The sequence below is a fragment of the Lontra canadensis genome, unplaced genomic scaffold, assembly GCF_010015895.1.
Source record: "Lontra canadensis isolate GAN:19392208 unplaced genomic scaffold, GSC_riverotter_1.0 scaffold108, whole genome shotgun sequence".
NCBI classification, from domain to species: domain Eukaryota; kingdom Metazoa; phylum Chordata; class Mammalia; order Carnivora; family Mustelidae; genus Lontra; species Lontra canadensis.
This window is the reverse complement of record NW_022631102.1, coordinates 4,530,084-4,542,555: the sequence shown is the minus strand read 5'-3', so window position 1 is coordinate 4,542,555 and position 12,472 is coordinate 4,530,084. Positions and strand designations below refer to the sequence as shown.

The 12,472-nt window shown below is 58.7% G+C and overlaps 1 protein-coding gene across 2 annotated transcripts in view; it reads left to right on the top strand.

Annotated features, from left to right (window-relative positions):
- Positions 1 to 4,899: 4,899 nt before the first annotated feature.
- EML1 (EMAP like 1) overlaps positions 4,900 to 12,472 on the top strand; it is a 175,122-nt gene continuing 167,549 nt past the window's right edge. The window contains exon 1 of one of the 2 annotated variants that reach the window (XM_032839534.1): positions 4,900 to 5,086. In XM_032839534.1, coding sequence (XP_032695425.1) covers positions 4,900 to 5,086 — 187 coding nt within the window. The remainder of the gene's footprint in view (positions 5,087 to 12,472) is intronic. The other variant, XM_032839535.1, reaches the window with a different exon arrangement.

Genomic DNA, 12,472 nt, shown 5'->3' with positions numbered 1-12,472 from the left:
GCAGATGACTCCTAAATCCACCTGTCTGCCCAGAAGTCATCCAGGGCTCCAGACAGCCTTGGGCATCTCCGCCTCTAAATATAACCTGAGCTTGGGGGAGGGGCAGACACTGGGGGTATTTCTGGCAGAGAAGGGAGACTTATTGCCCGAGGGCCATTTCCCTGAATCAGGGCTGGGGTGAGCACACGTGGGGTCAAGGCCCTTCCCTGGCCTGGAGCTTGAGGAACATTTGTTTCTCCCAGAACACAGCTTCCCCTGTACTTCCTGTCCTTGTTTGAGGAAGCCATGGTCACCCCCTGGTGTTGCCCACCTTAGGTAGTCCCTGCTGGTGGGCCGGACCCTGGGCCAGCTAGGCAGAGTAATCACGCCCTGACGAGGTAGCCAGGGGCAAGTGTGCCACTCCCTGCAGGGGCGCCCCAGAGCCCCAACCCACTGGCAGCCCTCACCCTACTGTGCCGAGCTCCCAAGCCTGACCTGGAGGGTGGTCCTTGGGCCACAGGACGGTGAGGCCAGGCAGGAGCAAGGGGGACACTGGGGCCTTCCGTGCGGGCGCCTGGCCTCCCAGGTGGGGTGTGGAGGGTCCCTGGGTCAACGCTGTGCAGACAAGGCCTCACTCTTCCTGTGGGGGGTCTCACCCCTGCTGTGAGCCCCAGAGCCCAAGGAGGAGGCCAGAGCCTCCCCAGCAGCTCCATGTCCCCAGAGCCACTCCCACCCCTCAAACTCCCCAAATGAGGGCTGCTCCTTGGCCCCTACCCAGAGGTGAGGATGTTGCCTGGCAAGGAGCCGAGAGCGGCCCCCACCCTCCTACCCCAGGAACGCCTCCTGCTGCTGGACCCCCCCTCTCTGAGCTTCTCTGCGGGCTGCGAGCATGGAGGCTGTGGGGCTCCTCCAAGGCCCCCTGGGCGGCCATCAGCCTCAGGCACCTGGGCTGGACAGGGACCCCCGGGTGTAGGAAAGCAGCTGCAGAGCCACACCGCACGTGTGTGTCTGTGTGTCTACTTGTGTCTCCGTATCTCTGTGTTTCTGCAGCCTCTCTGCCACGGCCTGTCTTCTTTATGTGGGTCCCAGCGGCCATGCCTGTGTGTCTCAGGCTGCGACCTGAGCTGTAAGGAGGGGTCTGTTGGAACCTAAGGCAGCAAGCAGACCCCGGAAGGGTCCTGAGACCCCGCGGCGCCCAGGCCCTCACAGTGCCGCACGCTTCACCCTCCCTCCAATGTCTGGGAGGTGAGGGGCCCTGCCCGAGCTCACACACCCAGGAGGCACAGTGTGGCCTCACACACCCAGGAGGCCCCCAGTGTGGACATACACTGTCCTTCCTCATGTCATGGCCACTGAGGGCCCAGGCGAGGCTCTGTGTTCAAAACCTTCCTGCCTCTCTTTTCTGGGGGGCCCAAGGCCCAGGAAGACAGGATCTCCAGCAGGGAGGAGTTCCTGGGGCTCCTGAGACCAGCAGGTGTCCATGTGAATCTGGGGTGAACAGGTGAGCAGGCAGGAAACGGGCCTCCTCCCTGACCCCAGCATGCTGGGGCGCCCCTCCCCCTTTGATCAGGCCAGCCCTGACCCTCCTTTCCCCCGGCACCCTCCTTGCAGCAGCAGGGCTGGCGGGCTGCAGTGTGTCGGGGGGGGGATGTTGCCCTCCCTTGAGACCTTGACGTGAGGCAGGGCCTGGAAGGGGCCTCGCTCAGAGCTGGCCCCACTGTAGTCCAATAAATGTGTTTACACTCCCCGCCCACACACATCCGTGCTCACCCCCCTCCCCTGCACGCATACATGCGCTCCCACACAGAGATGTGCACACGCCTGTGCTCACTTGGCCCGTGCCCACCCACGTGCGTTGTCACACACATGTTCACCAGCGCACACACAGCCACACGTTTGCACATGCGTGCCGTGGCCCATGGCTGCTGTGGTGACCTCAGGAGCAGAGGAATCGAGTTGTTTTTTCCCCAACACATGTTCTCACAATAAAAAAACAACCAACAGGAAAGTGCTTGGGGTCGGGGACAGGAAGTGGCCTGTGCGAAGGGAGCCAGCTCTAGCGGGGGGACACGGGCGGCCTGTTCGGGTGGGACTCGGGGGGCGGACAGGCTGTTGGCCGCAGGGTGGGGAGGTGGAGGGCATCCAGGGCATCTGGGCCTTGGGGCTCATCCCACCGCAGCCTCCCACTTTCGGATGAGAAGCCGAGGCTGGGGTGGGCTTGTCCCTGTCTCCAAGGAGGGCTGGCGGAGTGGCGTTCGGCCCCGGGCGCTCTGACCCTCCGTGCATCCTGGCCGCGGTCCTGCGGGGGCCCCAGCAGCGGTGGAGGTGAGGGAGGGCCTCGGTCTGGACGCCAGGGGGCTTGGCGGGATTCTTCCTGTGGCACCACCAAGTGTGTCCGGCCCTGGGCACGACCCAGCCCCCTGGCCTGGGCTACTGGCAGTCAGCGGACACCCGGAGGCGCATTCCCCGTGTGCTCCTCTGTCGACCCGACTCGTGCCAGGTTGCCCAGAGCAGGTGCTACAGAAGACGAGGGCCAAGCGTGGCCCCCTGGGACCAGGCACACCCCTCACCAGGGACTCTGAAGTTCTTCCTGCCCTCAGCCTGGTCCAGGGCCGAGTACACAGGAGGTGCTCCTACGCACTCCCCAGATGCAGAGGCAGAGGTGCGGAAAGGGGCCACGACCTCCTGGGCCACCCCAGGAGCGGGTCTGACCCCACCCAAGGGCTGAGTGGAGGGCTTGGCGGGTGGGCTCCGGGGCCCCTTCCTGGTCCCGCACCTCCCTGTTGGATGAAGCTGCCCCTTGCAGAGATGCCACACTCTTGCTGGGCTTCCTCCCAGGTAATCCTCAAAACCAGCAGGTGAGGCTCCGCCCCCTGTGCAGGTGAGGACGCCCTCAGGAGCCTCTCCTCTCCCTGCTGACCTGCCTCCGGTTTCCACTCACTCCCAGAGCTGCCCTGGAATGGGATCTGGTGGTGGGAGGCAGGGAGGGCACTGCTCAGGGTAGAGGGAGGGGGCTGTGGGCTTCCAGAGACAGCCCCAGCCTTGCTTCGTCTCTCTCTCTCCCTTTTTTCTTTTCTCAGTTAAAAATCTCAGGAGGGACCCACAACAACCGACAGTCCTTGTTTGCCTACGATCGAGGGTTCCCAGGAGACAGGCAGGACTTCCCGGGCCGAAACAGGGCAAAGTCCATGGAAACCAGGACGAGTTGGTCACTCTAGAGGGGTCCCAAAGGCATTGAACCAACCCAATCTGATGCTTGAACTCCCTCCCCTGTGTCCTCTTGCAGTGGTTGTCCAGCCCTGTTTACATACCTCCAGGGATGGTGAGCTCATTATCACACAACAAGAGCCAACCAAGAGGTGTGCAAAACCAGGGCCAGGCACTGATCACAGTGAGGGCACATTGTGCAGCAGAATGCAGGGGCCCCTGGCCCACCTTCAAGGACAGTTAGACAAGGCTACACAGAGGAGGAGAAGGGGGAGGAGGGCAGGGAATTCCTGACCAAGGGAACAGCACAGGCAAAGGCCAGGAGGCCTGGAACAACCTTACAAGGATTGACTTCCTATGCTGTTATCTCTGACAGCTAGTGTGACTCTTCAGGTCTCCCCCACCCCATCTCCAAAAGGCAGTTCCTTTGGAACATGGTGGCCTGGGCCCTCCTGTGTTCATCCCCCAGGTGTCTGAGCTGGGAAAGGCCTCAGTGTCTTTGAAGGGCTGCTGTATGCCTCTGATGCTGTTCCACCCCCCTCTCATTTTTCTGAGGCTCATGGACCCTTGAACACCAGCATCTGCCCCCTCTTCCAAGAAGCCTCCCCTGACTTCCCTGGCCCTGATGCCTCCCCTTCCACAAGTACCAGCCTCCTCTCCTTGGGATGATCATGACCTCCAGCCCCTGCCAGGGATGCCCGGCCATCTCCAGCCAGGCTTCCCTAGTTATCTTCGCACCTGCTGGTCTCTTCCTGGAATGCCCTCTCTTTCCCTGAAAAAGCTTTCATATTCTTCAAAGACATAACTCAAAGGTAAGCTATTCCAGGAAGCCCTCCTGTATCTAATTGGGGTTGATTACCAGCTTCTCTCCTCTTTAAGTCATTTCCCTCCTTCTGTGCCCTGCAGGCAGAACCAGGTAGACCTTGAGCCCTAAGGGGGCCCAGTGATGCCCAACCCCAGGGTGATGTCTCTGGGAGTGGAGCTCAAAGCCCTCCCCTTGCCTCATTGCCCTTGTCTCTGGCCCAGGCCCTTGTGGGGGACTCAGGAGAAGGCCTGGGCTACCTCTTAGGCAAGCACACAGCAAGTGCATACTAAGCACTTGCTGAGATGTTTCCTCCCAACTGGTATTTCCTGAGTCCCCACTCTGTGCCCGACACTGAGTCACGTGTCTCCCCAGGGCGATCACCTCCATCCCCCTCTGGCACCCCCAGCACACGAGGAGCAGTTGGCACCCAGGAGGTGCCCAGAAGTGGCTGCTCTTGGTCTGCCAGACAAAGGCAAGGGCCATGCCTTCCCGTAACCTTGGAGACAGACAGTCGGGCTCCAGAGTCCGGCTCTGGTCACACCCCTCCCTGGCCGGGTGGCCTTGGGTGGGTCATGGCTGCTCCGGAGAGCCGAGTGAGAGGACATGTGTGGCAGCACCAGGCGTGGGCTCAGTGGGCGGCATCACTCTTTTTCTACAGTGGCCATAAAAGCCCCTCACCAGCGCTGTGGGTCCCTTCCCAGAGAGAGCGACTCAGGCACTCTGGGGTCTCCAGGGCTGGGGCTGGGGTCTTGGGAACTGACCAAGTACCCAGGGGTGCAACAGTTTCTCAGGCAACATTCCGAGGCTGCCCGGGAGAGGCCCAGGGCAGGGAAGGGCAGGGCCCAGATTTATCCACCAATCGGGCGGGCTCCTGGCTCGGGAGCCTGTTCTTATCTGCCCAGCCCAGCATGGGGGGGGCCGCTGGGCCAGCTGGGGCGGGACGCTGCCTGGGGACTGGACAGGGAGCAGGCCCGGCAGCCCCAAGCCCCACCAGGTGGGTGACAGCCACTGACGGCTCTGAGCGTCCCTGCAGGCTGGTGGCCGACTGCCCGCCCATCTCCTGCACCATGTCGGACGGCGAGGGCCCCTCGGCCGGTGAGTGGCAGTGCTATATTTACCCACCACGGCTCCGGTTGCAGGGCCAATGCTGCTGGGCGCCAAGGGCACTGGGTGCCCCCACCCCAGGCTGCAGGCAGCTGTGGGGCTGGACCCCCTTCCTCCTAGCTGATGCCTGGGGTGGGCGGGGGTTGGGGGGTTGCTGCGCTCCTGGAAGGGGAACTGGACTTTCGGAGCTAAGTTCTGCTGTACCGCGAGCTTCCCGGTGGGGCTGGAGCAGGAAGCTGTGCCCGCTGCGAACCCCTCCCGCTGCTAGCCAGGGAGTCAGGGGCTGCCCCACGGTGCCGCGGGCGCTGGACTATGCCTGGGCACGGGGAGCCACGGGCCCCTGGAACTGCATGCAAATGAGTGTGTGTGAACATGTGTCTGGGGTGGGGGGGCCTCCAGCTTCCATCTGATTCCCCAAAGGTCAGAGACCTTTGGGAAGTTCGGAGGCCCGGGTCTGCTTGCACAAGGCAGGCCCTCCAGGAGTCCCCAAATCCCCTAGGTTGGAAATGGCCGGGGACACAAAGACAGAGGGCCAGTCAGATACTGTGGTCTGCACACAGACCCTCTGCCCTCCCCAGGGGACTGACTGCCTGTGCGGCTGGCTGGCCGCCCTCAGCTCCCCCAGCTGAAGGCAGGTTCTGAGATGGACATCCCTCTGAGCTGGCCATCGTGGGGCCAGGGCTGCAGACAGCCTCCTCCAGGCGGCCCAGGTTCAAATCCCCAATTCTCTCACTTCTACATTGGGTGACTGACCTGGGGCAAGGAGCTTCCCTGCTCTGAAGCTCCATATCCCCAAGTGAAAAAAAAGGCAGCGCCAGCCCTCCCCGCAGGTGGTTGTGAAGCCTGAATGTGATAACGCGTGACCGCGTGACCGCCGATCTGTATCGGGGCACTCAGTCATGGCCTCGCGGAAGCAGCAGGTGGAGAGTCCCGGGCAGGAGCCTGTGTCTCCCGGTCTGGCCGCTCCAGCGGCACCTTCTTGCCTAAACCACTGCACGTCTGTGGCCCCTGGAGTCCTTATCTGTCCCGCAACGCCACGCGGGGACATGCCCAGACAGGTCAGGCCAGCCTGGGGGTCCTGGATTGGTTGTGATGGACAGCAGTGTGGTCCTCCGGGCATGGTGTCTGGTAGACAGTCCTGGCGCCTGGGCCGGGCCAAGTCAGATTTGGAACAGAGAGAGAGAGAGAGTGTGCTGGGGAGGGGGACACCAACAAAACTGGCCTGACCTCACCCTCTTCCGCCAGGCATTAGGGGTGCAGGCTGCCAAGAATTGTCTGCCGAGGAGCCGGTGTGTGGGGGCGGGGGGGCGGCAGACGGGCCCTTTCTGGCTGGCTCTGCCAGCACCTGACACAAACCCGGAATAGCTCTCTCCTTCCACCAGGGACACGGCCCTGCTTTTAGCAGCTTGTAAAACCACCCGCACAGAGAAGGGTATTTCAGGAAGGCCAGAACAGTATTTAGCCTGCTGGGCCGATGGAATGGGCGCCAAGCGTGTGCGTGTGTGTGTGTGCGTGTGTGTGTGTGTGTCCAGGAGGCTAGAGGAGACACGGCCTTTATGCCCCTGTACAGTGAAGGAGAAGGTCAGCGGGGCTGGGGCTGTCAGGCGCGGTGGTGGCTGTGCCCACCCTGGCTGGGCGGGTCACCTGGGCGAGCGTGGGATTCGGCTTCCTGTAGAGCACTGTGCAATGTTTTTTTTCTCTGCTGTGCTGGACTTGCTGGGGAATCTGGTTGGCAGTAGAGGCAACACCTGGGTGCAAGGGCGTGTGTGTGTTTTGGGGGGGTCTCCTAGAGTGTGTTGTCTGAAGGTCAAGACTTTCTAGGATTCCAACCCCATGGCAATGGTTGGGTCCAGGAGGATACCATGAAATATTTCTACCTCTTTTCAGAAACCAGTCCCTGGGCCTCTGTCTGTAGCAAGAAAGTTCTCAGCTGCCCAGCCATGACATGTGTGACCATGGGCAGGTTACTGAAGGTCCCCGGGCCTCAGTTTCCTCATCTGTCCACAATAATAGGACATTAGCTCCTCAAGTCCCAACGAGGATTAAGTGGCAGAAAGCATATAACCTGCTTGACATAACGCCCATCTTACTGTTAGCAGGTGTAACTATAATTACCGTCCCCTAGTAAGTGAGCTGCAGCCAAAGAGGAAAACGGAGGGGACAGACTATGTGCTGCATCTTGTCCTGGCCACCTTGGAAATGTTGTTTGATCCCTGGAGGGTGTGCATGAACTCCACTGTACAGGTAGGGAAACTGAGGCTCAGAGAGGCAAATAGACTGGCCCCAGGTTGCCCAGCTGGTACATGGCAGAGTTGGATTTGAACCCACCTCCCCAGACCCATCCAGGAAATCCTACCCTGCTCGCCCACAGGTGGGGGTTGGGGGGTCTTGTAGGCCCTTGTGGTTCTCATCTGAACAACAGCCCTTCTCAGGGCTAGCTCAGGGCTAGCTCAGCCAATCCTAGCTCAGGGTTGGCTAAAATAATTTGGAATCTGTGCCAAAAAAAATGTGGTACCTTGTTAGGGTGTCCAGAAAACTGCACAGGGCAGGAGCAGAGTGGCAGGCGGTCGGCTCCAGGACTTGTGGCCCTGCGCCTGGACAGGGGAGCCTGGAGGCTAAGGTTACCACGAGGCAATGTTGTATTTATAGCAGGAAGCTGCCTGTCCCGGGAGCTGCCAGCCCCACACCCGGTCCAGGGAAGGGGCTTCCCTCACAGCTGTCCGGATTCTAGGCCTGGCTCCGCCCCTGAGCGAAACCCAGCACGGGATGGGCCCCTTTCCCATCGAGACTCAGTTCCCCCATCTGTAAAATGGGGCCCTACCATGTCCCTTGCTGGGTCTGGAGACAGTGTCTCTAAGGGCTGGTGTGGCCTGGACGGAGGGGCCGGAAGGTGCTGGCTCCAGGCACTCTGGGTCTGTTGATTGTCCCTTCCTGCCTTTGACCTCGTGGCCAGCCCCCTCCCCTCCCGGCAGAACTCTGCAGGAAGAGAATCCAGCCTCTGCCCTGGCAGAACCCACGTGTTTAGGAGGGCTTCCAGCAAAGCCGTTTTACAATTCCAAGCCCCACAGAATAGGCCGTTGTTATTCTCAGCAGAGCAACGAGGGCAAGTCCCTCCGAACCCGGGGTTCGAATCTCGACTCTACTGCCCTGTCTCCTGGCTCTGTGGCCTCAGGTGAGTCACTTAGCCTCTCTGAGCCTCAGTGGTGGGTTTCCACTCGCCTTGCTTTGGGGGGTATGATGAAGACGTGATGAGGGCTCAGCCAACAGTGACTCTCTTTGTCTTTCTGCATAAACTCCCACCGAGGCCATGGCCCCTTGGTTCATTGCAGTAGACAGTGGACAGACTAGCTACTGCCTGTCCCCCTGTCTTTATCCTCTCCCTCAGCTCTGCAGCTCCTGGACCTGTTCTGAGCAATTCACTCAGGGGGCCAACAGCTCTCTGGGGCCCCCCAAAGGTCCCCATAGTTGGGTCCCCAAGTGTATGTCTTTGCCTGGATACAGGGTTTTTTCCCAAGGGCGGAGGGCCTGACATTGCAGTAGGCCACCGCATATCCCACTCACTTCCTCCGGCATCCCCAGAACCCAGAGAGAAATTCACTTCCTTTTCCCTCCTCGTCCTGGCCTGGGTTTGAGTCTCCTTGTTTACCAACTGGCCTTGGGGCCGGCAGCCGTGTCTACAAAGAGATTTAAGCAAAACATTTTAATTTAGGTCCTGCTCTTGGAAAGGAAGTGTCTTCCCCCAGGAGAGGCAGGCTTGGTCCCAGGGTCTCATCATCTCTCTAGGGTGTCCCCTCCTATTGATGAGGGCTTCCCTCTTTCTAGACAGGTAAGTGGGTTTGGGTTCCATCTCTTGGGCAATAGGGGCCAGCGAGAATGCGAGCTGACAGTACCTGGATTGCTTCAATGTGTTGGGAGCAGGGACCAGAATCTGGAGGCCAAGAGGCCCAGAAGGAGGCTGGCAAGAATGGTCCTGGGGAGAGAGGCTGAGGCTGACTCAGGAGGCGAGGGATGGGGGAGTAGGGGACTAAGCAACTGAGTGTGGGGGCAGGGAGGCTGCCTCCCCCATCACGGAGGTCCAGAGGACAGATGCTTGTCTCCAGGGGGCTGGGGGTGACCTGGCAAGGGCCCAGAGCTGGTCTGTAAAAACACATGGGGGTCAAAATAAAAGACAGAAACTGGGGGCACCTGGGTGGCTCAGTGGGTTAAAGCCTCTGCCTTCGGCTCAGGTCATGATCCCAGGGTCCTGGGATCGAGCATCGCATCAGGCTCTCTACTCAGCGGGGAGCCTGCTTCCCGTTCTCTCTCTGCCTGCCTCTCTGCCTACATGTGATCTCTGTCTGTCAAATAAATAAATAAAGTCTTTAAAAAAAAAATGACAGAAACTGGTGGCCAAGGGGCATCTGGGTGGCTCAGTCAGTTAAGCGTCCGCCGACTCTTGGTTTGGACTCAGGTCATGATCTTGTGGTCGTGGAATTGAGCCCTGCCTTGGGCTCCCTGCTCAGTGTGGAGTCTGCTTCAGATTCTCTCTCCCTGTCCCCATGGGCTCTCCCTTAAATAAATAAATAAAATCTTAAGAAAAAGATAAAGGAAACTGGTGGCTGAGATGAATTAGCGATACCCATTGTCATGCAATCCTGATTTCAAATCTTTGCATTTGTCAACCCAGACCCTTTGTTTTTTACTGACTATAGGGGCTGGGATAGACTCAGTGTGTGCTGGGAAAAAAAAAAAAAAACAAAAGCAAAAAACAAAACAGATAAATCCCAGTGGCTTAAAGCAACAAAGGTGTATTTCCCGTTCATGCAAAGTCTTTTGTGGATCTGGGTAACTCCTGGGCGGGTTGCCTAAGCGGGAGCTCAGCCTGACGCCTCCATATGGACCCATGCTTTCTGGGTTATGAGGCCCGGCAGAGAGATAGAGACACCGCGCTGACAAATGCTCCCATGCCCAAGTCGCCCGTCCTGCCACTGCGGGCATTTCATTGGCTCCAGCGAGTCACATGGCCACAGCTAATGGCCGGGCTTGGGGGGGGTTACCGCTCTCCATTTGTGAACGGCAGTCATATCCGCCCCCCCATGGACTTTTGTCCCCAACTGACTTAAAAAAAAAAAGTAATCCATTTTAATTATGAAATGTTGGGAGCGTATCGTCGGAGCCGCGGTCCTTAAGCATCTGAAATGCAAATTATGAATCGTTTCACCATGCAAGTCACAAAGCAAGGGACAAGATTTTTCAAAACGTGTTCTTTCCCACAGATTTAAATTTGCATTTAAAAGCACAGACATAAGCGACGGAGCGATTGTGTCACCACGCCAGCAAGGAAAAGCATAACCAAGAGAAACATGAGCCGTTAATTGCCGCGAAGCTCCATTGATTCCTTATTTGCTCGCGCACCGGAGGGGGTGCTGGCCGGACAGCTCCCAAGCCCTCTCGGCCACCGCGGTCCCCAGATGAAGAGCCGGGGTCTGAGCTCAGGGCAAATGACGGTGGGAGTAGATGGGGAGGTGAGTTAGGGGTCCGTGCGCCATCTCTCTGAGGCAGGCGCTCTTTCCTTGATCCCGTGCAACCGCACCACGCAGAGGCTCGCTGTCCGTTTGACGAGTGGCCGCAGGAACGAAACCAGCGGAACCGGAGCGGGGTGGCCGTGAACGCCGCGTGTCGTTTCGCATGAGATGAGACCTGGCTTCAAAACGTTTGCAAACACTAGAGGTTGTCGCTAAGCATTTCCGTAAGGGTCGATGATGTCAACCGAATAGCGAGAAATAAAGCTGGAATTTAAAACATTAATATTAGTAATTAAATATAATTTTTATTCATCGATTAATATCGATTAGTGTTATAGTAATTAAAATAAGTTAAATATTAATCGTGTTACTAAAGCTGGTATGGTAGGACTCCCTGCTGGGGATCACATTCCCCTGCAGCCCAGGCCCCCACAGTCCAACCTCTAAGCCAGACTGTTTAGAGAGCTCTCGCTCCAGTTTAAACACATCTTCTAGGGTTCCCGCCTGATTTATTTCAGATGGAAAAATGTGTCAACGCACGGTGCAGTTGCAGAAAACACTCTCCCTTCTGCTTTTCTCTGGAGGGGCCCGTGGTCTCAGTGGACCACCTGACTTGGCGGTGCTTATCAGGCTTGTCCTGTGTGCATGGGTCCCGCCAGGCCCTGTCACGTGAGGGGAGAGCAGGGGCCCTGGCCCGTGGAGGCCCCTAGGGGGCAGCTGGCCAGGGGACTTGTGCTCAGGTCTCTCTGAGTCCCCAGCGGTGCTCAGGCTGCAGGCTCCAGGCAGCGTCCTGGGGCCCACCCCGGCGCCGTAACTTCTGCTTCTGGGAGCGGCGTTATTGAGCGGCAATTCATACATCCCCCACAGCTCGCCCACCCCAAGTGTCCAGGGCAGCGGATCTTACTCCATTCCCAGGGTTGTACCACTGTGCTCACATAGCCCACTTGGGGTCATTTTAATCACCTCGGGAAGAAACCCCCACCCCTTTGCAGTCCTTCCCGGCGCCCCAGCCACTCGTGTCTCTGTCTCTGTGGATTCGCCGTTGTGGCTGTTTCATTCTTATAAGCAGAATCGTGCAGCGTGTGGCCTTTCCCTCGAGGGATATTTTTAGTCTCCCCCTGCGTCTGCGTCCGTGCTTCATCCGTCGTGTGGCCAAATGCCCTCCCGTCGTGTGGAAAGAACACACGTGACTTATCCAGTCACCAGGTGACCGACATTTGGGCCATTTCTACATTTCGGCTGTGATGACCAATGCTACCGCGGACACGAGCGCATGACTCAGGACAGATGTCTTCATCTCTCTTGGGCGTACGCCTCCAAGCAGGCTTATTGGGCTGGAGGGTGTCTCCATGGCACCTTCCTAGGACCCCTGGACCGTCTTCCACAGCGACAACACCCCAGGGGTGCACGAGGGCCCCCCTTTCTGCACATCCTCACCGACGCTGCTTGTCACCTGTTTGATTCCGGCCATTTGAGCGGGTGGGTGTCTCACCATGGTGTTGATTGGCCTTTCCCTGCGACTGGTGGTATTGAGTGTCTTTTCCTGTGCTCCTTGGCATCACCCCCTTGGCTCTGAGACCGTAAGCCTCAATGTCCTCATCTGTAAAATGGGGCGGGGCAGTGCCTGCGTCCCAGGCTGTGATGAGGATTCACTGAGATCATTCCAGGGTGTTGGCCCAGAGCAGCTGCCCAGCAAATGTTTCCTGCCCGAAGCTGCGGTCTGGGCTTACAGGGCCTCCGCTGAAGGCTGGTGGGAGGGAGGGAGTCGGAGAAAGCTAGAAAACTGGAAGTTTCTGCAAGTTCCAAACCCATTTAGGAGAGGGACAAACCTCATCAGAGAAGGCGGTGACTGACACGGGTCCAGCCCTGGTGA